Here is a 23505-nt window from a genome sequence, read left to right on the forward strand (position 1 = left end):
ATAGACGAAAAACAAAAAGTTCAGGTTAGAATTTCAAACTGAATCATAGGAACTCAAATTGTTCGCCTTTACAGGATCTTACTTATATTTTTTTTTTTTAAGTACAATTACATGCTAGACGAAAAAGATGACGTTGGTAAAGGAACGAACTGTGTTGTGAGCATCCTGCATTATCACCTGAAAACCTACTATAAAGACATTGAAGCACTCGTTCTTTTCTGTGACAATTATGCTGGGCAGAATAAGAATAACACTGTGCTATCATATCTGCAATGGCGTTTGGCTCGGGGTCTTAACAAAACTATTATATTCAATTTTCTACTTACAGGGCACACTAAGTTCGCGCCTGATCGTTACTTCGGTATTTTCAAAAGTAAGTATGCTGTCAGTAACATCGACACGTATGCAGACTTACGGCAGTGTGCCGAGGCATCATCACCTGGGGGTTATAATAAAGCTGTATCGCCTGAAAAAGTCGTCTGGTATGAATAGGACAGCTATTTTAAACCACGGTACAAGTCACTTGTTGGAATATCGCAATTCCATCATTTCATAATCTCTACAGATTGTGTAAAAACAAAGAAATTCGCAGACAGTGAAGAAGTGCAGTCCTTTAAGCTTCTGTTACACATCAGTGGTACATCTATCACAATCTTCGCAGCTTAGTTTCGGATATATCTAAAGTAGATATTGTGGTTCCATTGCCGAAAGATTTGCCATCGAAGAAACGGAAGGCAAAAACTAGTGAAGATGTTCTCAAACCAGACGAGGAACCAGGCCCATCTTCCTCAGGATCAACACGTAAAAAGATCTCAAGGAAAACGACAACAAAGAAAAATACATAAACTACTCRGCATTATTATTTTTGGCCCATAATACGTTTYTCTAGTGTATAATCATGTCTTTATAGCTTATAATTCAAYGYATTTTGTTCATTACAAAAAAATTATATTTTTTCGTATTTTTACTCTTCTTTCTCTACATCTTTCAAACAAGTTATGACTTTTTGGATTCTATCAAGTGAAAAAGCATCTTATCTTCCATCCGAATCAACTAAAAAGTGAAAATTGATTTTTTGGCATCTAAGCCGCCTTTCCGTAGACCAGGTCACATATATTGAATGTACATAAGTAGCTACTGATACAAAAATATGTTGTGAACATCAATCATCTCAAATTAAGAGAAACAACTTTAATTGTGCTTAATATTCTTCGATCATGCTTATAGGTATGGCTGATGCTATAAAGGATCAAAGTCGAATCTTTGAAAAAATTAAATATTTCGCAAATAGTGATAAACTTTTTGTCGAGCGATCTTCGAAAAAAAACGTGGTACGAAATTATCACACCTTCTTTGATTGATTTTGGCGGGAATAATCTTGGCGGTAAACATTTTTTTGAAAGTGTCAGTCAAGAAAACACCATAATAAAAAAAATATTTGTCTGTGGATAACGGTTTATTTCACCTCAGATGGATTTAGAGTGTCCAAATTTTATTTCAACATTTGATCAAATATATGATGATTTTTGTCCAATTAAAATTGCATTTCAACACAATTACAAAATTGAAAAATATACAAAAAATTCAGAAAAAACCAAAGAATGGTTTTCGAGGTACAGCTGACCGATTGTGCGCGCGTAAATCTGATGGACCTTCACCTTTAATTTGCTCACACATATTAGGGTGATTTTTTTTGGAAAATATTATACGACTTTTAAATTTTTAAATATAATTTGTATTTTATTGCAATTAGTTTTTAAATTATAATTTTTTAGGTTAATTTCACTTCAAACATCTATAATAATAAAATCTATATTTGTTGCTGCGCTTTAAATTTAAAATTTTTGAAATTTATATTAATTTAAAAAATCAGAACTTTCTAAAGAAATTCATAAGTTAATTTTAGTTTATACAAAATTATTAAAATATTATATATAATATTTATTAACAAAATTTAATAAAAAAAAAACCAGTGGACATTTAATAGAAAAACATTCACTATTTAGTAGAAAAGACATTAAAAAAATATGTAAACATTCAAAATGTAATAAAAACGAAAATATTAAAATATAAGAATTTTACAGTATACAAACAGAGCTCACAAATTTAAAAGAATTCATTTCTTTGTCTTTTTATTAAATTCTTTAAACAAGTATCGATAGCATTATTAACTTTCTAAATAAATATCGTAATAAAAATATCAATAATTTCATTGTGACGTCATAATTTAACAATTATATAAGTGCATTTTATATGGAATTTATATTCAAGCGAAAACAATTTCTTGCTGTGTTTATCATTTGAATCGCTTTGTGCTATAGTTTTTCTCATCTTTCATAATTTTACATTGAAAAATGTTTAGTACTCTTTCCATTCAATAAATAATACAATTTTAGTTGTTAAACGCGCGAAATTATGAATACCACACATTCGAATGCAATATTAAAATATAAAATTTAACAGTTATGAGGGGAAATGTAATGAAGCGTAGGTAGAAATAAGCATTAATTAGTTGCCTTTTATTTACGGCTATGAGTAATACATTGGTGTACATATATACTGAATATATGGCTGTTCTTAAACGTTCATAAAAATTGGGAGAGTATGTGTGCATATGTATGTATGTATGTACGTTTAAAGCCACTAACTACTTATATGCAGCTTTCAAAACCGCACCACAAGCCACTCAGTTGCACTTAAAGTTCCTTAGCCTTCTATTCAATACCTTCGTGTAAACTTAAGCCTACAGCTTTAGCACACGCTTCACCTCCACAGTGGGAAAGGCCGCAAAATCGCAGTTGGCGGCACGATGAGGATTGCGTTGCAGATATTCGGCGAGTATTTCAGCTGCCAAGTGACTAGCGCGCGAGGAGATCTCCGCTTTGGCGGGCACATGATGATTGCGTCGCTGTTGCGCCACAATCGATTGTGCAGCCATTGGATCCGCTTTGGGCGTGGCCTGTAGTAGCGATAGCGCCCATGCGTGTTTCATGCGCGTGAGCTCGACTTCCAATTCGGTGATGCGTTTGTCCTTCGGTTGCGGCACATAAATCGGTTCGAACTTCTTCAGCTTGTCGCGTATATTTTGTGCCTGCATGCGTAAGCGTGCGTTGCGTTCGTTATGTACCACCGTTTTCAACAATTGCAGCTCCTCGGCGATGAGTGGTGTGCTGCCGGAGACGCCGTGATTGGCGAAGGCGGCGCCACTGCCGCTGGTCGTTGAAAGTGATGAGTCGGCAAAGCGTTTGGTGCCGCCGGTTGATTTGAGTTTCTCACGCAACGTGCTCTTCTCGCTCTCCAAGGCTTCAATATCACTCTGCAGATGATCCAGCGTGTCTTCGTACTCTTTCTCCTTCTTCTGCAGCTGCTCTAGCTGCGCATGGGTCTCCTCATATTGACGTTTCCATTTCTCAACCGTGTGTTCGAATTCGCCCTGCAGTACGGACAGTTTCTTCTCGGCCAAGTCCTTGCGTATCTGCATCTCGGAGAGTTCGTTCTGCTTCAGCTTGGCAGCCAGTTTTAGTTGTTTTATATCGGCTTCACGATTCTCGAGTGTTGCAGCAAGCACGTTCTTTTGCTCCAACTGCTTCTTGATGAGTTGTGCGCGTGAAATGATGGGTGAAACGGGTTTCTCTTGCTTCTGATTGGCCAATGACATAATCTCATACTCTTTGTCCAATAAATACTGTGCCATTTGTTGCAAATCGCTGTTGGCCTGAGCCAACATGCCTTTGAAGTTTTGTGATGGACCACGATCGTCCTGCTCGTAGACACGTTCGCAAGCCTGCGTGAGCAATTCAAAGAATTTCACATGCTCTATGGTATGCTCAGCGGTGTTATCCGTTTCAATTGAGGCGGCTATTAGCTGCACACCTTGCTTGGTAGCCAAATGCATAACTGACATGACGCGCGACAGCGAATGTGCCAGCTGACGCATGGCTTCCAGTTTGAGCGGCGATATGCCGCATTTGATGACATGCACATCCTGTGGCAAGCGGCGTTTGATTAGTTTCACTTGCTGTTTGATCGCCTCCGTTTGCTCGTTGAGGTATTGCATGAGCAACATGGAGTCGCTGGTGTCACCGCCCTCGCGTACAATGGTGCGCGCAATGGTAACATCATTCAAGATGGACTCGCATGACGAGCTCAACGCAGCGACGCAATCGCGTATCATCTGTGTTTCATTGAGTAGATCCTCGCCGGCCAGGAGCACAGAGTTCATTGCATTAAAGAAAGCGACGCATTTCTCAATGTTCTCTGTGGTAGAATTCTCATCTAATTGATTCGACTTAAGCAACTCAATAATGCCATCGATTGTTTTCTCTTGTGCAACCATTTCGGGCAGTGAATTTCCGGCGCGCAGCAGCGTATCTGGTTGACAGCTATTCAGTCCGTAGAGTATTTGATGGAGAGCGCATTGTAAATTGTGTATGTAGTGCATGAGGCGGCACTTGAAGGCATACTGCTGCACTGAGTGACCCTGAAAAACGGCTTCGCGTGTTATATTATCCACAGCGGGAAAGCGTTCGCGCGTCTGGCTCACCACAATGCCGCATTTGAAAACGATGCGTGAGATTAGCAATATTACCAATATGGAATCGTGATCACCGCCACGGCTCATAAACGATTCCGGCATGAATGCAGTCAACATTTGTACATGTTCCGTTGCTTGCGTTAGTTCGATTTGACGCAGCTGCACGTCAATGGCGCGTGTGTATGCCTTCGACTCGGCGAACATCTGTTTATAATCGATTGTTTCGCTGGCGATCTTGACACCGCTGGGGTCTTGTAGGGATTTGGGATCATTGTTGGTAGTGCGATCACGCAAATCCAATAACTGTTCATTCAATTTCTGCACAAGTTCGCGGAATTTGGTGATTGTCTGATCGCGATCATAAATTGTCTCGATAGCAGCGTCACGTTCGCGCAATGCTTCCTTACGTGCGGCGCTCAGTAAATCCAATTCTTCACGCAAATCCATTTCTAGCTCATGATTGCTTTCTACGAGTTGCTCATGCACTTCCTCAAGCGCTTCCAGCTGTGCCACCTCCTCCTCAAGCATTTTCACCTTATCTTCGAGCTCCATTTTCTTCTCGGCCAATTGCTCGACCATTTCTTCGGCGCCAAGTGCAGCATCGACTTGTTCCTGCAGAAAGAAAAGCAAGTATTAATTAAAAGAAAATTATTTGCTTAACAACAAGCTTAAGCGGCTTAAAGCGAAATGAAATGGCAACATAAAAATTAACGCTGGTGTATTCGAATCGATAAACAAAGCTTTTGAAATAATTTACAATTTTTGCGTTTACCTCCTGAACACCAGTTTGGCAAGCAGTTATGGGGGAGAAATAGAAGAAAGATTTTTGGTAAATTAAACGGAATAATATTATTAAACATACTCATAGGTGCCAAAGGAACGTGCCACACGGCAGGCGCAGCACAACAGACTTCTTTGCAAAGCTAAAATAAGCTCAGGAAAGTTTGCAATTAAGCCACTTGGCAATGTTGAGTGCATCACTGATAAAAAATGTGATAACAGCGTATTAAAATAAATTCAATAAAAAGAACAAAAGCTTAAGCTTTGTAGTGGTGGCACCTTGTGTGGCTAAAGTGCTTACAAAAAGGTTTAATCTATGAAACTTTATAAACAAAAAACAAGAGGACCATATAGAAAAACTTTCGGCAAAAATCAACATGAGTGTCTGAATGGATGCTACAACTAAACATTATTCTTACATCTGCGCCAGTGTAAAATAAAATGTCTAATATCAACAGTTTGAATGTCTATGCAATTGGTAGCTAAACTGTGATAATTACATATTTTATTTGTTTTGTTTAGGAAACATTTTGTATTGCTTTTAAATACAATGTGTTTCATCTGCGCACCCTAAATTTCCCAGTAAAGGGCCCTTACTCACTTGCAAGTCGGCGACTGTCGCTTCCAATTCATCAATTTTGCTCGATAACTTTTCCTTTGTACGCTCCAATTCTGCAACTTCGGACTTCTTCATTTCCAATTCCTTTGTAAGCTTTTGTATGTCATGTTTGTCATGGGCTGACAAGTCGCGCAGGCGCACCAGTGTCTCCTTTAAACGTGAATTTTGCTGTTCTAGTTGTTTGAATTCATAGGTGGAGAGGCTACCACCTTCAGCGGAGATTTCACCAATAGAGGTTTCTGCTTTGTTTTGCATTTCTGAACGCATTAGTTCCAAGTCCACTTGTAATTCCTCTATACGTTCCCTTGCAGAGTCCAACTCGAGCTGTAGAGTATCTGCCTTTTCTTCAGCCATTTCTTTGTCCAAGGTGATGAGCTCGACATTATCGGCGAGCTCAGACATTTCTTGCGCATGTCTTTCACGGGCTTCGATGGCATCTTTTGTTTCTTGCTTCGCACGTTGTAGTTCCTTTTGTAGCGATGATTGTGCAGTCATAATTTTGCTACGAAATTCTTGCAACTGTTCAAATTGAATTTTCATCTTATCAAATTCACGTAGGCGATCTTTGTCTTCATTACGCCGTTGTTTTAAAGTTTCCAATTTCTCAGTTAAATCGGTTACTTGCATTTGCAAATCCTCGATGAGTTTCTGTTGTTCAGCGGCAGCGGCCTTTTCTTCAGCAGTGGGTCCTTGCGGTACAGCGGTAAAAGAGGGCGAGCGCATTGGCTGCAATGGCGTAAATTGCGGCTTGAGGATCTCAAGGAAACCAGTTTCGACGAAAGAAGCACGTTTCGAAGTTGAATGTGAAGCATTGCCATTGCCACCCTCAGCCGTGGGTATGGACGAACTGGATGCCGTAGCAGAACCAGCGGTGTGATCTCTGGCTGTTACACTGGGTGGTTGTAAACTCTTCCGGCCGCCACTGGAACTACTTGCTGTACTGCCACTACGTTCTATCAACGAGGTGGACAGCTGCGAACGTGAACCCAGCAATGATTGGCGGCTGGAAGAGAGCGAGTTACGCGACCCGCTCAACCGTGCTTTAGTGGGTTGGGTCATGGGTGTTCTAGCGCTGCTGCCACTACTTGCCGAGTCAGCTATGTCTTCTGATGATTTCTTCGAATCGGGACTGCCACCAATGACACGAAGCTGAGTCGGACGCACAAACATGCCACAATTTTCACCGCATTCAAAGTATGTCTGACCTTTAATTGTGCCATTGTTTTTACCCTTTGGTTCATCAAGCACCACGCCCACCCACTTGCCAACGGCGAAGCTGGTCATACCAACGTAGGCAACAGTTCCTTGAAGATCCTTGCCGGTTATATCGACCCGCGCGCCCACCTTCAAACTCCGCTCCGACATTAGGTCGGTTTTAAGTTAACCTCTACCGCAAGCGAAAATGTATATAAATAAAAATTTCTGTATGTCTGTGTGGGCAAATAGCTGCGTTTAAAAACGGAGAAGCCTGCAAATAGTGTTTCCATAAATTTTCAGCTATACAAGTAAACATACGTAAGCATAATAGAGCAAAACACATATTAACAATATGACAGCACAAATAGGATGACGTACGCCGATACGACAAATCAGCGACTCAAACAGTTAACTATTATGCCAACGTCGTACGGGTGTAGCAAAACATGGCAAGAAAAGTAATAACACAAATTAGTCATCCTCCCTGTTTTTAGTATTGGCTTACGCTCTAGACAATCGAGAAAACTTCACCAGTGGCCATACGATCTTTCTATTTTGTCTAGTCACTACATACCAAATCTTATTGTTGCTTCTGTATATTTCCTAAATGCTCACTTCGATTCAAACAAACAATTTTCTTGACTTTATAGCAAATTTTATAAGCTTTCGATTAGTGCAAAAACAGGTGAAAAATATTTGACAATCGCTATTGGAATCTGTGCCGAACAGTTGTCAAATGGAAAGGCGTCAAATAAGACTTACCGGGCAACTTTCGACAAACAGCTGTTCGTTGGCGCTGCTAGATATTTGCTAAATTGAACTATTTTTCTGGAGATAAACTCTATTTTCCATTGCCCGCTAGATGCCTCCATAATGAATTTGAAAGTAATTTTAACGGAAATTATTCATACATAACTACGGTGAGCTTTCTGGCTTTTTGGGTATTTTTTGTAAATAAATTAATTTTGCTATCCTTTATATATACAACCTTTTTTTTAATTTACCCAAATAGAAAATTATTTTATTTTTTAAATTAATAAAAAAAAAAAAATATTGGAATAGACCATCAGTTGTTCTTAAAGCCTATTTGATGTTCGAATTTAGTTTTAGAACCCAGGACTTAAAATTTTCCAATAATGTGGCGCTAAAAGCTATTCTGAGCTGCTGAAGAAACAGACTTTATAACCGTCCTCAAGACATTCGGGTCTATGTAATTGGAACGGACCCGTATTTTTTTTAGGGCCCTCATCTATTCGGAATTCTGTCTCTACAACTACTAAGAGTGTGTTGTGCATAGTGGTTACAGGGCACTGCAGTCTCAAGAAACACTTGTCGAACATGATAACAGTTTTTCTAGCAAACTGTCGATTTTGTGACATAGAACAGGAAAATTCCAGGACACCTGATTCTAGATTGGAATTAATCAGAGTGCCAGATCTTTGTGACCATGTTTGTGATATATGAGAAGGCACAATAGACCACAGGTCAAAGGGCAAAACCTCAATTATTTCTGTCTATAAATTATTTTCTGTTTATGTACGGTGTATTTAACAGCAACAGACACGAAATTTAATCCGACCAAGGGCTATCAACTCGGCTGTTGCTCCGAAAATTACAACACTCAAGGCAAGTTTCCTATTAACAACTATTTTGAAGCCAATGTACATCCAAATCCGTAACTCAAAATAGTCTCGTTATTCACTAATTTACCCAAATTGCCATGAGAAAGCATGTGAACTTAATAAGAAAATTGGATTGTTACGACTTAATTCACTTATTGAGCTCTCAGTAGAGGTTCGCACACAGTGGCCCGAATATATATGCTCGTAAATTTGGTATTTATTTTTAGATGGATTTTGGTCCTATGAAGTAATGATTTGAAACATTGCGCTGAGATTAAAAATGCAAAAAAGAGAGAGACAGATTTTATGTAGGAAATGATTCTCAATATTCTCTTAATTCCCATTTGTAGTGCCAATTATACCACTTTCTTTCTCTTCCCTCGATTAGTTCATCCATTTCTGAAATGGACTCTAGAATTTGCATTCCCTTCATATCATATTTATACTAGAAACGGACACACATTGTCTTTTCTAAGTTAAGCCCTGTGATATTATTATTTCCTGGTCTCTACTCAGTTGTCACGTGTTCACTCATATATCTTATTTATAGAGAATAAAGATTCATTAAGTATTAAGTTTAGAGGAATATTTTCGGAAGTCACTGTATGTCCACGTACGTTTCTTATAATCTACATATATACATATACATATGTATGTCTATGCGAGTATATAATCTAGGAAAGAGCGAATATAGTAGATTTGATAATGATTATTTGTTCTTTTCCATGCCTAAAACCTCACTAATCCAGTTGGTATTTTCAATTGAGGCAAACTGATGGAAAATATAAAGTGCACGGTTCAGAAGAGTAGCTCCTACGAAACATTAAATACCTAGTTATGTTGCATATCATATTAAATCAAAAGTTAGGTTTAGGAAGAAGGACAACATCAAATACTTTTTACCGTTAGCATATTATAAAGAAACACTAGAAATATCTATTTTCGGTATCTTTTGTGAAATTCCTTTATTTATTTTCATATAATTAAGACTTTCGATATTACTAAGCGGTTTTACACAAAAGCTAAAAATAGGCAGTACAGAGGTTCGTTGTAGAATTATAATCCGTGGATCCAGATAGATCTCTCTGAAAATGTTTTACATCTGCCGTACCTTTATGGCATTTGGATTGGTTTCGGTCTCTGATTTTTAGTTTCGGCACCAGTAGAAGCAGAATAACTTTCTCGGTCAGAGGTACAGGTGAAGGATTGAAGTGGACCAAAACTTTTTCGTATATATGTTAGTCTTAGATTCCAAAATCTTAGTATTAACTATCTTGAACTTAAGTAAATATTTTAAAGCCAAGAGAAACCCCATTTCCTTAATTGTCACTGCCTCTTAATTATTATTATTATTATATACATATGTAAACCACTTTCGGCAATTTTCGCAAAACGTGCACTGGGTTTACATTGTTAGATATGCTTTTCCCTTCTACCTCGGCATTAGGTACTTTTTCCTTAGTATGAACGGCGATTGTTGTCGACACTCGTAGTCATAAAATGAAATTATTCTTTATTGTTATTGTTGAAACTAAGTATCAATAAAAAGTTCATTCGTTAGTTATTTAGATTACTAGATTGGGGAATCAGTTTCTAAATTTTTAGCAAATCTTTACATTCAGTGGTCGCACACACGGCACGAAGCATACTCAAAACTCGGAGGATTTGAAGATTTAAAATAACGAATATCTTGTGCTAGCTTAAAGTCTCTTAAGTCATTTAAACCTCAACAACAAAGCACTCAATATATAAAACAATGGAAAAAGAGGTGAGTCACGCTTTGAAATATTGTGGTACAACAAGAGGTCGAATGATTCGTTTGATTCGTATGTGAGCTATAAGAAAGTGCTGAGTCGAGGATGTGTAAGGATTGTGACAGAAATGCGATTTGTAAGTACTTGAGTGATTCTGGTTCGAGGATTTTCTTCAGTGTCGGACCCAAATTGCATAGTCAAACCGAACATCTATTAACGAACAGTTGATAACAAAATAGCGAGAGCGCGTAGTGAGCTACACACTGAAGTTAAAGAGAAAGTGGATAAAACTAGACAATTTTATTCTGAACATATGTTTATCAGGGAGAGTGGACCGAAAATGTCCATCCGTGTCCGGCTATCTACTTATATATTAGCGAATTATTCAACCGCATTATAAGTTTTTGAGATATCTAAACTTTTGCATACGTTCTTATCTCTTATGGAACTTTTGTATTTTTGAACCCGTTCACGCTTCACTGTGGCTGATAAATAAATAATACTACTACTACCATCTATATGATTTCTATTAGTTAGATTATAGCTATTAGTTAAGGGGGTATTCTATTCTAGAAATCAAATTTTGGGCAGTTTTTTGAATTTTATTAAAAAAAAAACCCAAAAATATTTTTACTATAAATTTTTTTATGGTGTTTTTATTGATATCTTAAGAATACAGAAAAAAAAATTTACAAAAAAATATTTAAAATTAAAATAATTAGAGGGGGGAGAGACAGGTGTAAAAAAATGACGAATCCTGGTGACATTGATCCAGACTCTTCTGGTGGTCTGAAAAAAAAAAAAAAAAAATCAAAAGAAATTCTTATTCAGTAAGGACGCTGTTATAGTCCCTACCTCGGGGAACACGAGGTTTGCGCATTTTTTTGAAATTCCTGAATTTTTTAAAAATATTAAAAACAAAAATTTTGACACGATGCTGGTAGAAACGATAAAGGATTACATAAAGAAGGTTCACACAAAATTTCAAGTAAATCGGTTGTATAGAACTTGAAATAATGCCGGTACCGTGTGGAAAAAAGTAGTTTCGAGAAAAACGCGTTTAAAAAAGTGAGTCAAATTTCAGGCAGTGTAAGTCATTTATTAGTGCGCTAGGTACTACGTCACTAAAGTAATGTTTCATTGTGGAGGCTGAATTTACCGACTGTTGTGCCAAAGTTAACTTCCTTGCCGAAGATACCTTCATTTTGACATTGTGGCGGGGCAGCTCTCATCTTTGGTCACATCTTCTTTCTCTTCCGTCGGGGTGTGGGCGGAAATGAGCAATATATTGAAGAATTTCTCTTTGATGCTGATTGTGGCAAGACGTTTCTCCACCGGAGTGAATGGCAGTACTCGGCGACAGAGTCTCTCTCCCATCACGAATCCCACACCGAATTTGCGCTCCCTTATATCGCCTCTTTAGTAAATGCCACAAGGACTTACTCGTCTCAGTCCTTGTCCCATCTATTGCACTTCTTGGACGGCGGAGATGCCAGCCTTTACTCTTACGAGACCATCAGAATCGCTGCATTATCTTGTTAAAAAATGAGCTTAGGATCAGGGTTGTGAATTTCTAACTCAAAAATTTGGTATTACAAATTAGATTATTATGTTTTATTAAAAAAATTTAATTTAATACAAGACTCACCTCCAAAGTTTCGTCTTTTTTTAATTTCCTTGGGGAGCATTTAAATGTCCAGTATTTATTGTTGCCACTCGGACTATCTGAATTAAATTTTTTGTCGCCTGATAAATAACTTTTTCCTGTCTTCGTCTGTATTTCTCAGTAAATCAAAGTCTTGCCATTTTATGCCTTGGCAAAAGTACAGGTTTCGAAACTTGTTTTCTAGACGAGATGCGAATTTCGCTCCAAATTTGTTGAACGCCACCGTGGGACTACAGGAAAGTTCATTATTTCATTAATATCTCTCGAACATAGCTTTCCATCAGCAGCAATGCATTCCATAACGCATTTATTTCTCTTTCTCTATTAGTGGAGTCCTTCCTGCTCATTTGTTTTTCCAATTTAATAAATGAGATATGCATATCTTTTCGTAGAGTGAAATGCAAGAAAAAATTATATTCTAAGTAAGTCGCAATTTCGCTAATAGTAGGAAGAAAATAATCACCTACACCCTCTCCACTTTGTTAGAAAGTAAGTATTACCCACCTCCGACTCGATATTTCTTTACTCGAAATATTTGAATTCTGCTCTCTAAAAGAATTCGAAAATATCCATGTGAAAGCACTCGAATTTAAAGTAATATTATATATCACTCTTTATATGTACATACATACATATATTGGAACGAAGTTCTTTATCGCGCGTGTTGCGACGGGGCTAGCCGAGAAATTGTGTCCCGTTAAATCTGAGCGTTAAATGCGTGTGGTGTGTACAGAGTGGGCATCGCTCAACATTTACGTGCACGTGTCGTGTGTTGATTACAATTGTCACATCGGGTTGACGTATTTCCTTCACTGATAATTGCTTGATTGAATCATTATTATTATTCGGAGGATAGAACTATTTGTTGAATTTGATGGGACGAGTGAATTAAAAAAAAAAAGAATACGAATAGTGTGTAGTGGTAGCGTCGTTTGCTTTGTTTGTGTGCACGTGTCAGTGTTTACTATACCTCCAAATACAATTAATGTGGTTGCGTTCATAACCATTTTCATTACGATTTCGTGATAAACAATGGAAAGAGAAGGAAGTGAATTGAAAAAAAAAAAACTAAAATCACGATTCGGCACCGAAATCGATGTAAGTTAATAAATAAAAAAAAAATACCAAAAAATTACCAAAAATGGTGAAATTAAACTGTTCATAGCAAAAAAATGAATGTACATAATTTTGTAATTTATAACTTTTAATTTACAGTGTTGAGGAAATACTTCAGCAACGAGGAAAAAAAAGGAGGCACGCTGTGTAAAGACAATACAAACACAGTCATTACATTTGCATAGCCAACAAAAAGGGGAGTGCTACCAAACGAAGAGGAAAACAGCCGCGCAGTACCAGAAAGAATATCGACAGAGACAAAGGGAGAAGAAAAAACAAGAATCAGAAGGATTGACCTCGGTTTATCAGGAAACGGATATTTCTGCGGCTCAGTGTGTGATGGAAAATGGTATAACACTAGTCATGGCGGTCATCTACGTTTCGCCAAATCAGAAAATGCAGGACATTCAAGAGTTCATTCACAAAGTTCTGCTAGAATACACAGAAGAAGGTTCTCGTGTACTTCAAAGATATAATAAAGATTATTCTAAACTGCCATTAATTTTGGCAGGAGATTTCAACGTCAACTTTGCTGACAAACAATCCGAACCACTCACCCAATTCCTGGGTGAAGAATTCAATTTAAAAATGAATAATGACCCAACAATATCCACAACAAAATATAATACATCAATTGATGCAGTTTTTTCAAGATACTTGGACAAAATTGAATCTAAAACATTCGTATCCTACTTTAGTTACCATAAGACACTGATTTCTGTTATTGAATGATCTAATTTAAGTAATGTAATAGAAATCCGAAATAAAAAATTATTAATAGAATAATGACTATTTTATTATGACGAAATTCACCTGCATCGACCAATATTATATCAAACAACGCGCAGGCATAAAGAACTTCGTTCCTTACGCGTGTTCGACTACACACTCTAGTTTTTATGTCTGTTATTTGTACTATTGCAGATATTTGAAAACAGTTATAAAGTTATCTAGATGAAGTCATTAAGGCGTTACAACTCCTTGATTTTATTTTATTTTATTTTTTATTTGCTTATGCCAGTTTTTATACCAATTGTTTGTTTTGTTTCCGAAGCTTCCAAAGTTTTTTTTGATTATGTCAGTATTCGACATTTCTAGCAATTTTCAGTTCGGATTTTCACTGATTATTTTGGTTTATTGTACTTAAGTATATGGCATTTCAGTCTCAAACGTTTCTCAAATCGAATGCAACTTACATATGTATGTATATCACTATTTTATTATACCAATTGATATACTATATGTACGTATTTATACCAGTTGTACATATGTATGTATGTATGTTCGATTCAACGTTTTTCTGCGGACCAAGTTCTGCCTCTTTTTTAAAACATTAGATATTACATTTATACCAGTCTGTCTGTTCGATTCGCCACTGCTCAGGGTTTCGCAGTTCGGAAACAGCTATTCTTATTTGGTAATATAAATTTTCTATACAAATGCTGATTTGTATTCGCATCTGCTTATGTACATACATATATTGTATATCAACAAATAAGAAATTTCTTTGCGTTGTAAACATGTAAATAAGTGTAAACGCAAACTGAGAGCTTGAAATTCCGCTCCGATTTCGTAAACAGTTCAACATTCGATGTAAACAAATGCAAAAGCTGCACAAACAAATGAATAATACAAACATTGATAAAACTTTGACATTTTCGAATGGAAAATAACAATTTCGTAAGCATAGAATAAAATGAAAACAATACTTTCAAGTGCTTAAGCATATTTTAGTAATATATTGAAACTAGTTTCAGAGCAAATAAAAATGTTTGGAAGAAAACGTGACAAAAAGCATGTTCTCTTCTTCTATACATATATAAGTATGTATGTATGTATGTACATTTAATACTTCTAGGTATTGAAGCACAGTCTTGAGTATTTATTGGGATGATGTGACTTTTAAGTGTCGTTTCGGTCGTTTTTAACATGTCATGATCTGAAATTTTTTCGTTTTTTTTTTCATTGTATCCAGTTATGACTACAATGCCGTCATTGAAAGTTATAGGCCAGAACAATCTCTACAAATTATTAAATTTTATTATTAAAATGATCGTTTTGCAATTGTTACTTTCCGTGTGCTTTTCCCATTTTATGGACGAAATAATCGTACACCTGTGCATCGTAAATTTACTTATTCGTCAAAGTATTGAATATTTCGTGGGCTCAATTTCTCTACATAATGTTTAAATGCCAATAAGACAATGAACCGCCCGAAGAAGTGAAAATATTGCTGCCGTTCAGGCAAGTGTTGCTGAAGACCGCAATTTGTCGATTCCAAGGCGTTCTCAAGAATTGGGACTGTCTCAAACCCAAACCTGACGGATTTTGATAAAGGATTAGGGCTTGCATCCGATTGCTGATTTTGCCTTGGAGCAACATGAAAATGATAACATTTTTTTTTTTTTAAATAATCTCCAATGAGGCTCACTTTCATCTATGTGGTACGATCAATAAAGAAAACTGTCGATTCTGGTTCGAAGAAAATCCACAAATTATTCATGAACAACCATTACATTCACCTAATTGACAGTCCGTACTTCTTTCGGAACAAAGCTGGTGCCGCCGTTAATGTCAATGAAGAGAAGTATGGGTTTGGAGATCCGATTATTTCAAGAAATTGTGACATTGAATGGCCTCCAAGAAGTTGTGGTTTGACACCATTAGACCACTTCTTGTATTGTTATTTGAAGTCATTGGACTTTAGCAATATACCAGACTTGATTCAGGGGAAAAAGTGCTCGAAAATTGGGTTCATTGAAATCATTCCTGCAAAAGAAGTCGTGGAGGCTTGAATGATTATATCGATTGGACTTCACATTAAATAATTTTTTTTTCCGTAAAATTTAATTTTTTTTAAGAATTCATATCACTCTTAAATGTGACTATGCTAAATATTTAATCTGACTTTGTATATGCATATAAAAAATTATTAATATAGTATTTTCAGTACATAAACATTTATATATATGTATATGTACATATGGATGTATGTATATATAAAATAGTGTGTTATACTTAAAAATGACCAAAATAATCAAGAGCTTGAGCACAAATTAAATTTTAAATGCGCATAAATTATCGCACCCTGAACCCCCCACTATAATATGAAAAATCGTCGCAAACTAGAAAATTTGTAAAAATACGCACACAACTTGCACTATGAACAGCACGTGAGGGTATTAGAATACATAAAATTACTTAGTATGAGGAAAATAATTCTACACATACATGCACACAAATTGACGTCTATCATACGCATGTGACTGTGTTAAAAAATTTGAAGTGGGCACTAGTTTACGCCCACTTTTTTCAACCCAACATACACTTCCATACATATTTACATATCGTCACCTGAAATGCTAAATAACGTAACACCATTTTCGGAAATTTACAGTGAGGAATGAAACACGAAATACAATGGAACATGAGTGCAAATGTAATATTGGTTAAAACTGCTTTATATCTGAGCGCAGAACCTGAAAATGTTGAACATATGTATGTAATATTATGAATGCAATTTGAAGTAGTGAAGCGTAATCAATAAGACACTCAGTTTCGAATTTTTTGATGATACGTTATTTTGCATTTCAGGTGACGATATATTTATATACATACATAGATACATACATATATGTATTCGTATTTAGTATATTTGATGTGTCTACTTAGTAGCGCTCATGGTATTCGACTAACCGGATTAACGCGATAGCTTATTATCCGAATAGTAATATTCGGTTTGCAGTACCCGGATAGTCGTAAGTCGACTATTCGAATATTCGAACTTCTACAACTTTTTTCTGTGTATATACAATAATTTAATAGAATATTTGTATCAAAAATCAAATTTTTCTTGGATTTCAAATAATTTTGATTTTTAATCATTTGAAACAGAGCATCTATTCCAATGGTCGCAATTTTACGCCTATTCGAATACTATTAATCGGTTAATATTCATACGAACATTTTACGAAATTATCTTCGAATAATCGGTTTTCGGGTTATTTCAATAACTTTAAGAGACCTACTACATAGTATTTATCAAGAAATAAAAGCAAAGCAATAATATAATCGCATCATTGAAAACAAGCCGCAATAAAAAAAATGAAAAATTATAAGCGACAAAAAAAAAAAAAAAAAATTGTACTTTGTACTGTACGAACAACAACAGGCCAACAGGCTAACAGGCTATTGCATTTTTATTGTTGTTGTACATTGTTACCAAGTGAATGTTGGCACACACCACTGCTAACCGCAATAAATTATTGCGATACTAAATGTAAATACCGCACAACAACAAGTTGAAATATAAAAGCCACAACCGAATGTTGTTGCAATTCGAAGTACCATCAAATGAGAATGGCTGAGCGAACTTTTAGATGTTTTTTAAATAATCAATCTTTCTTATGTTTACTTAATATTTAAAAGTATATTGAAAACACCTCGTGTCACTTCTAGAAAACAAAAGTTTACGATCCTGTTATCAAGATGTTGTAACTGATTTGATAATATGGCTGAGAGTTGGCAATGACCGCAATAAAAAAACTTGATCTCTTGAAATCAGCATAAACACCGAAAGTCACACTTATAGTGTGATTAAAAATCCCTAAAAGCCACAAATACGCAGACGTGGAAGAAAGCTAGGACTTTATAATTTTTTTATTATACATATATATTACTCTGGTAGTGAACGAGAACAAGACGAAATATCTCCTGTCATCAAACAAACAGTCGCGACTAAGCTCCCACGTCACTGTTAACTTCGAACTTGTAGATAATTTCGTCTAGCTTGGAACCTCGAAATCCAATGCAGAATAACTCTTGCCAACAGATGCTACTTTGGACTGAATAGGCAATTGAGCAGTTAAGTCCTCTCTCGACGAATCATCATCATCAATAAGGAAGAAGATATTTTCCTACTCAACTATGCAGTTACGAGATATGTGCGAGACGTGCCGAGTTGACAGCCCTTGGTCATATAAGTATTCAGGTCCGTTTCGCTTATGTAAGGTCTGTCTGCCCTAATATGTATGTATATGGTGCATAAGCATTGCTAACATCTAAGAGCCGCCAAGTCAAAAGGTTAAAGGTCGCACCAAGGATTTGCGTAAGAAGTACTGATGAAAGCGTCGGGAATATAAAACGGTGACTAGGCTATAGAAATAGTGTCTGGAGCTTGCATTTCTATAAATGCTGATTAAAAATAGTAATAAAACAAGAATTGAATTTTAAAATCTATAATTAGTGACAAACTTGAGTAACAAATGCAAAGTGCGAAAAGCATTCGACGTTTACGTTAATTATTGTCAATTATCCAAATGACAACTGAATTCAAAATCTCATTATAGTTATATGAATAGGTATGTATAATAATGACCACATTATCTAAAATAGTTTAAACTTCTAGCGGAACGTATTTGCTGATTATCTTTGACTGGATCGAGATTATTATTCTGGTACAGCTAGCTTAAGCTTAGAGGTTTATATAGAACTAATACTCCCAAGTTGGTATTTACTTAAGAATTTAGACAAAATTGAGGCTGCACACAATTTAAATGGCAAACTGAAAACCCCATTCTTTTGGTAAAACTCAATTTTATTATTCAGCAGAGATGCCATCGACTTCGATACACAGATTCTTGGTTTGAAAAATTTCAAAACGATATCTTAAAAACTGAGGGACTAGTTCGTATAAATACAGACAGAGAGACGTACATGGCTAAATCAATTCAGCTCAACATACTGATCATTTATATGTATAGTATATATACTTTATAGGGTCTCCGACGCTTCTTTCTGGGTCTTACAAGCTTCGCGACAAACTTAATATACCTGTACAGGGTTTTTTGAACTGCAATTAAACACACATATCCGTATAAAAATATGTACTTATGACATATTTTATTTGTTAATACTATTCTCACAAGAGTGGTTGTTATCTAAATATGCCATTATTTCAACTTTGCTGCATGCTTTTCTACTTCTGTAGCAAATTTATCAGAGACTAATTGCATGCATATATGTACATACATACATATGTACATATTTACTTGTCTGCCATGAAATGCTTATAAACGAACTAAACCTTGATAACGTAAATCGTCGAAATAAACGCGACTTGCATGCGATTTACATATAAATGCGAACATACATACATACACATGTGTACATATTTATATATAATATATGTAGGTATGTGGTCTAACCTTAACCCCCTCCTCTCTTCTAACCACACATTTATGTGAGATTTATATAGTAATGCTTCCGATATACATACATTCATGTAAACATACATCTACATATAACAGCTTACATAAAAAGGAGGTGTGTACTTGTTGAGCTACTATTGATGCTAGCGAAGCTACAAGCGTGAGTTGTAAGACGAGTGTTTCCGCTGAACTTGCTTTGAGCGTAGATTGTTTTGTTCAACTTGCGTTTAATGTTTTTGTTGTACAATATGAAATAATTCATACTTATTTACGTTTGTTAAAACATCAACATGTTTACATACTCAATACATATGTATGTGTAGGTATTTACATATATAAAACTGCATTTTGCAAATGTAGGCTTACAATGAAAATTTACACACGTGCAAGTGGCGTGAGGTGCTGTGTAACTTTCAACAATGTTTGTATAATATTTTTGTTGAGATCATACACTAAATGAATCATGGGGTTAGAAATTAAGTGAGGTTGTTTTACCGCGGCCTTTGGCCTATATGCTCACATAGGCCTAGCACTCTGATAAATTTCATGAACACAATGGAGGTGATACAAATTGCTTGGCAATCTAAGATCAGGCGTTCTGAAGTTTCCGATTTCATATCACAAAACCGGCATTTTGCACAATGGGTCATGCTCATGTTGGACAGGTGTTTCTTGAGCCTGCAGTGCCCAGCATAGAACGCGACAAGTAGTTAGAATTCGTTTCGGGGGATATTGATCATATCTTTAGACTTTGTTGATATTCTCCCGGCAGCAGGTTGGTATGGCTCATTCCTGTTGCCTGCTGCAGATGTCATTCATTACCAACACTCTCCTCTGTACGGAGCAGCCCTTTCATGGTGTGGGACTCAACCGCAAGGCCTCTAGCCACATGATCCTAGAATCCGCAGCGGAGCGTGCGAGTTAGTTGGCCAGCTAGTTGCCGGCTGCCACCTTGTGTCCCGGCACCCAGATCATGTGTACACGGTTTGCAAACTGATAAGCGGTTCAGTCTTTCTATATTAAATTAGAATTCTTTACGAAGTTTACTCTCTTCGTAATGCCGTCCCTTGAAAGAAGGGCCAGTGGTGTGTCTTTCCCTAAGGCATTCGTTTGTTGAGACGAAATTAAGAATAAAACGCAGGGCATTTTCGCCCTCTCTATAAATTTTCATATATACTTGCTTACTGTTTCTTCTCAAAGTATCTCAAAAACTTATTTTGTTTTGCTTTTTTTCTGTAAAAAATGTATGTATATACTTATCTACGTAGTTTGTTGCGAATTATTTAGAAAGAAGTATAAATATTTTGAGCTCATATCAACGAGACTCTTAGTTTTGGACCCGGACGTGAAGTTAGCAACACATTCTTTACTCCAAGATGCTTTTGGGGAAAATTTTATTATAAAAAAAGGAATAGTTCTATATTAAACAATGTGATAATCTATGGTTGTGGTTTAACAGCTCGTGAGATCATCTTATCGACAATTGAAGGCAGTATTGAGGCAGAAGAGAAGAGAAAGATATACATAATAGTTACTGTAAAGAGAAGAATTCTAGAAAATCTACAGATTATATTCAATATTCCAAGCTTTCTGCGAGGAAATTTCATAGAAAAGTCTCCGTACATACAGAACGCATTTTGTATTCCACAATCTTTGTACTAATGTGAAATCAATTTGTCTGTTCTCTTCAATAAGTCTGTTTATAATACAAGTATAATAGTTGATAGCGCTTCTCTATATGCTCCATTACTTTTATTGAAGTAATATTTAGTATCATTTAGCTGAACTTCACTGTGTATATGTAAGTATGTCATATGAGTAGTAATCAAAATTAAGTCGAGCTAAGTTTCCAATGAAAGGGGTCTTTAACCGTAATTTTGGCAATATTTGACCTTACGGGAACAGGTAAGTTGAAAAGAACACCTGTGCGAAGAAAATAGTATACACATATGTACATATGGCTTTCGATGCTTCCTCCTCGTAAAAAAAAAACAAACAAAAAAAAAAAAAAATACATGTAAAGATAGACACTTGCTGATGTTGAATTACTTTTTTCCGATTTCGCTCTTCAGAAGCTTCTCATTCGCGAATTATACGACTACCAATAAAACATATATATGTATTTTTGAAAGTATAAATATACATATGTACTTAACGTCACCTGAAATGCAAAATAACATATCATCAAAAATTCAAAATTGAGTGTCTTATTGATTACGCTTCACTACTTCAAATTGCATTCATAATATTGCATACATATGTTCAACATTTCTTCTGCGCTCAGATATAAAGCAGTTTTAACCAATATTACATTTGCACTCATGTTCCATTTTATTTCGTGTTTCATTCATCACTGTAAATTCCGAAAATGTTATTACGTTATTTTGCATTTCAGGGGACGATATGTATGTACATAGTTTTTCAAAATCATATGTGCATGCATAGCTACATATATATGTGTGTACATATATGCATTTATATTTAAGCAGAGCAGTGAAGAGAGCGTTGGTTCTACTTTCGAAACTATCCAAACAAAATTTTGCTCACTTTCACATTCGCCGCAACACAATAGAGTTATTTATGTGCTATGTACATATGTATGTATGTAAGTAAGAATTTTGTTTTTCGCGGTAAATGAGCTAATTAAGTATACCGTATAGATAATTTGAATTAAGCGCAATATAATATTTTTACGGTAAACAAATTAAAAACAATAATATTGTCATAAAAACTCGTAAACAACCAACGTGCAAAAACAATGAGTTTTAACTTCTTACATATTGTATATACATACATACTTATATAATTTATAGTACATATGTATATAAGTAAGTATGTAGATATATATGTACTTGTTTACCAAAGTCAACGTGATAAGACCAGGAAATTCTATGTTTACAGCAATTCTATTCAATTTTCATCCTGTTGCATTCTATATAGATATTTATGTATGTTTATATATATTATATATAAATTTTTATCGAATCAACAATATATATACATATTTGCGCATATATTATAAATATACCCGAGTCATCATGCGAGTGTATTCATCGACGAAGTGAAACCAGTTCAAGCCAATTTCRTACGATCTCCACCGTCGCCGTCAGCAGACAGATGGGCGCAAAAGAGAGGCAGGGAGCGAGAGAGATCGACGCTTGTTGAACTATGTAAAAGATCTTAAAAAGTGGGAGTGTACAGTTTTGTTGTTGACGACAACTAAATGTGCGCTTGTAACATACATACACGTATGCAGAGGTCAATAAATATTTATTAAGTGTGGGCAACAACTGCCAAACTTGGCACGCTGCGTGGGGAAGCACGTGTTTGTGCTGCTTTTGGGCGCGACACTACACCGAAGTTTTCTGTTGTTGCTGATGGAATACGAGTATTTGTGCAGCTAAATATTTCTGTCCCAGCAACATAATTATATAAACAGAGACTCTATATGTGCTTATAAACATACATACATACATACATATAATTGGTTGTATTTGTGAGCAGTAATTGGAATTCCAGCGAAGATCTTTAATGGTAATTGACCGTTGAAATCGTTACCACTTCGCGGATTTCAATTACCCTGCCTATACATAACCACATTCGTATATATATATTACCTGCCTTTGTGCTATCTTCGTTATGAACGCCAACAGTGTTGTCATCGTTCAAAAGTTACATTTTTTTGTTATTGTTACTTCATTTCTGCTCCTCATTTATTTGCGGTGACAATAATTATTTACACATACATATGTTTGTACTCAAATGTCCGCGCATGTGTATGTAAATAACATCGGGTACTGCAAATACTTTTATACATTCATTTCGCCTTGTTCTCGTTCGCTTTTGTACTCGGTAAAGCCACAGCTGTGTACGCACTACATTCGTGTGCTCTGTTTACCATGCTGCACAGTGTTTCAAAATGTAAATTAATTTTCAAGTGAAATTATTATTGGAAGGGAAATCGGCTGAAAAGTCCCTGACATAACAATGTAAAAAAAATTCTATTAT

General features: G+C 35.9%; 1 protein-coding gene and 1 long non-coding RNA gene across 4 annotated transcripts; one reads left to right on the plus strand and one right to left on the minus strand.

The window, feature by feature from the left end:
* Nucleotides 1-2098: 2098 nt before the first annotated feature.
* Nucleotides 2099-7844, minus strand: LOC108977917 (dynactin subunit 1). Of its 3 annotated transcripts, none has more exons than XM_018947905.1 (3): nucleotides 7705-7844; nucleotides 5916-7379; nucleotides 2099-5146 (listed from the first exon to the last, which is right to left on the minus strand). In XM_018947905.1, the coding sequence occupies exons 2-3, from the start codon at nucleotides 7296-7298 to the stop codon at nucleotides 2744-2746; spliced, it is 3786 nt and encodes a 1261-aa protein (XP_018803450.1). In that variant the 5' UTR covers nucleotides 7299-7379; nucleotides 7705-7844; the 3' UTR covers nucleotides 2099-2743. The 3 variants fall into 3 exon arrangements, with proteins under 3 accessions (XP_018803450.1, XP_018803447.1, XP_018803449.1); XM_018947902.1 differs by having other exon boundaries at nucleotides 5916-7401; XM_018947904.1 differs by having other exon boundaries at nucleotides 5916-7401; nucleotides 7636-7844.
* Nucleotides 7845-10385: 2541 nt separating this feature from the next.
* LOC108977904 lies at nucleotides 10386-14074 on the plus strand. The gene is made up of 2 exons (XR_001994072.1): nucleotides 10386-10520; nucleotides 13388-14074. It is a non-coding gene; the product is annotated as an uncharacterized LOC108977904 (long non-coding RNA).
* The last annotated feature ends 9431 nt before the right edge of the window (nucleotides 14075-23505 follow it).

Source organism: Bactrocera latifrons, unplaced genomic scaffold, assembly GCF_001853355.1.
Source record: "Bactrocera latifrons isolate USDA-ARS-PBARC rearing strain unplaced genomic scaffold, ASM185335v1 scaffold_97, whole genome shotgun sequence".
NCBI classification, from domain to species: Eukaryota; Metazoa; Arthropoda; class Insecta; order Diptera; family Tephritidae; genus Bactrocera; species Bactrocera latifrons.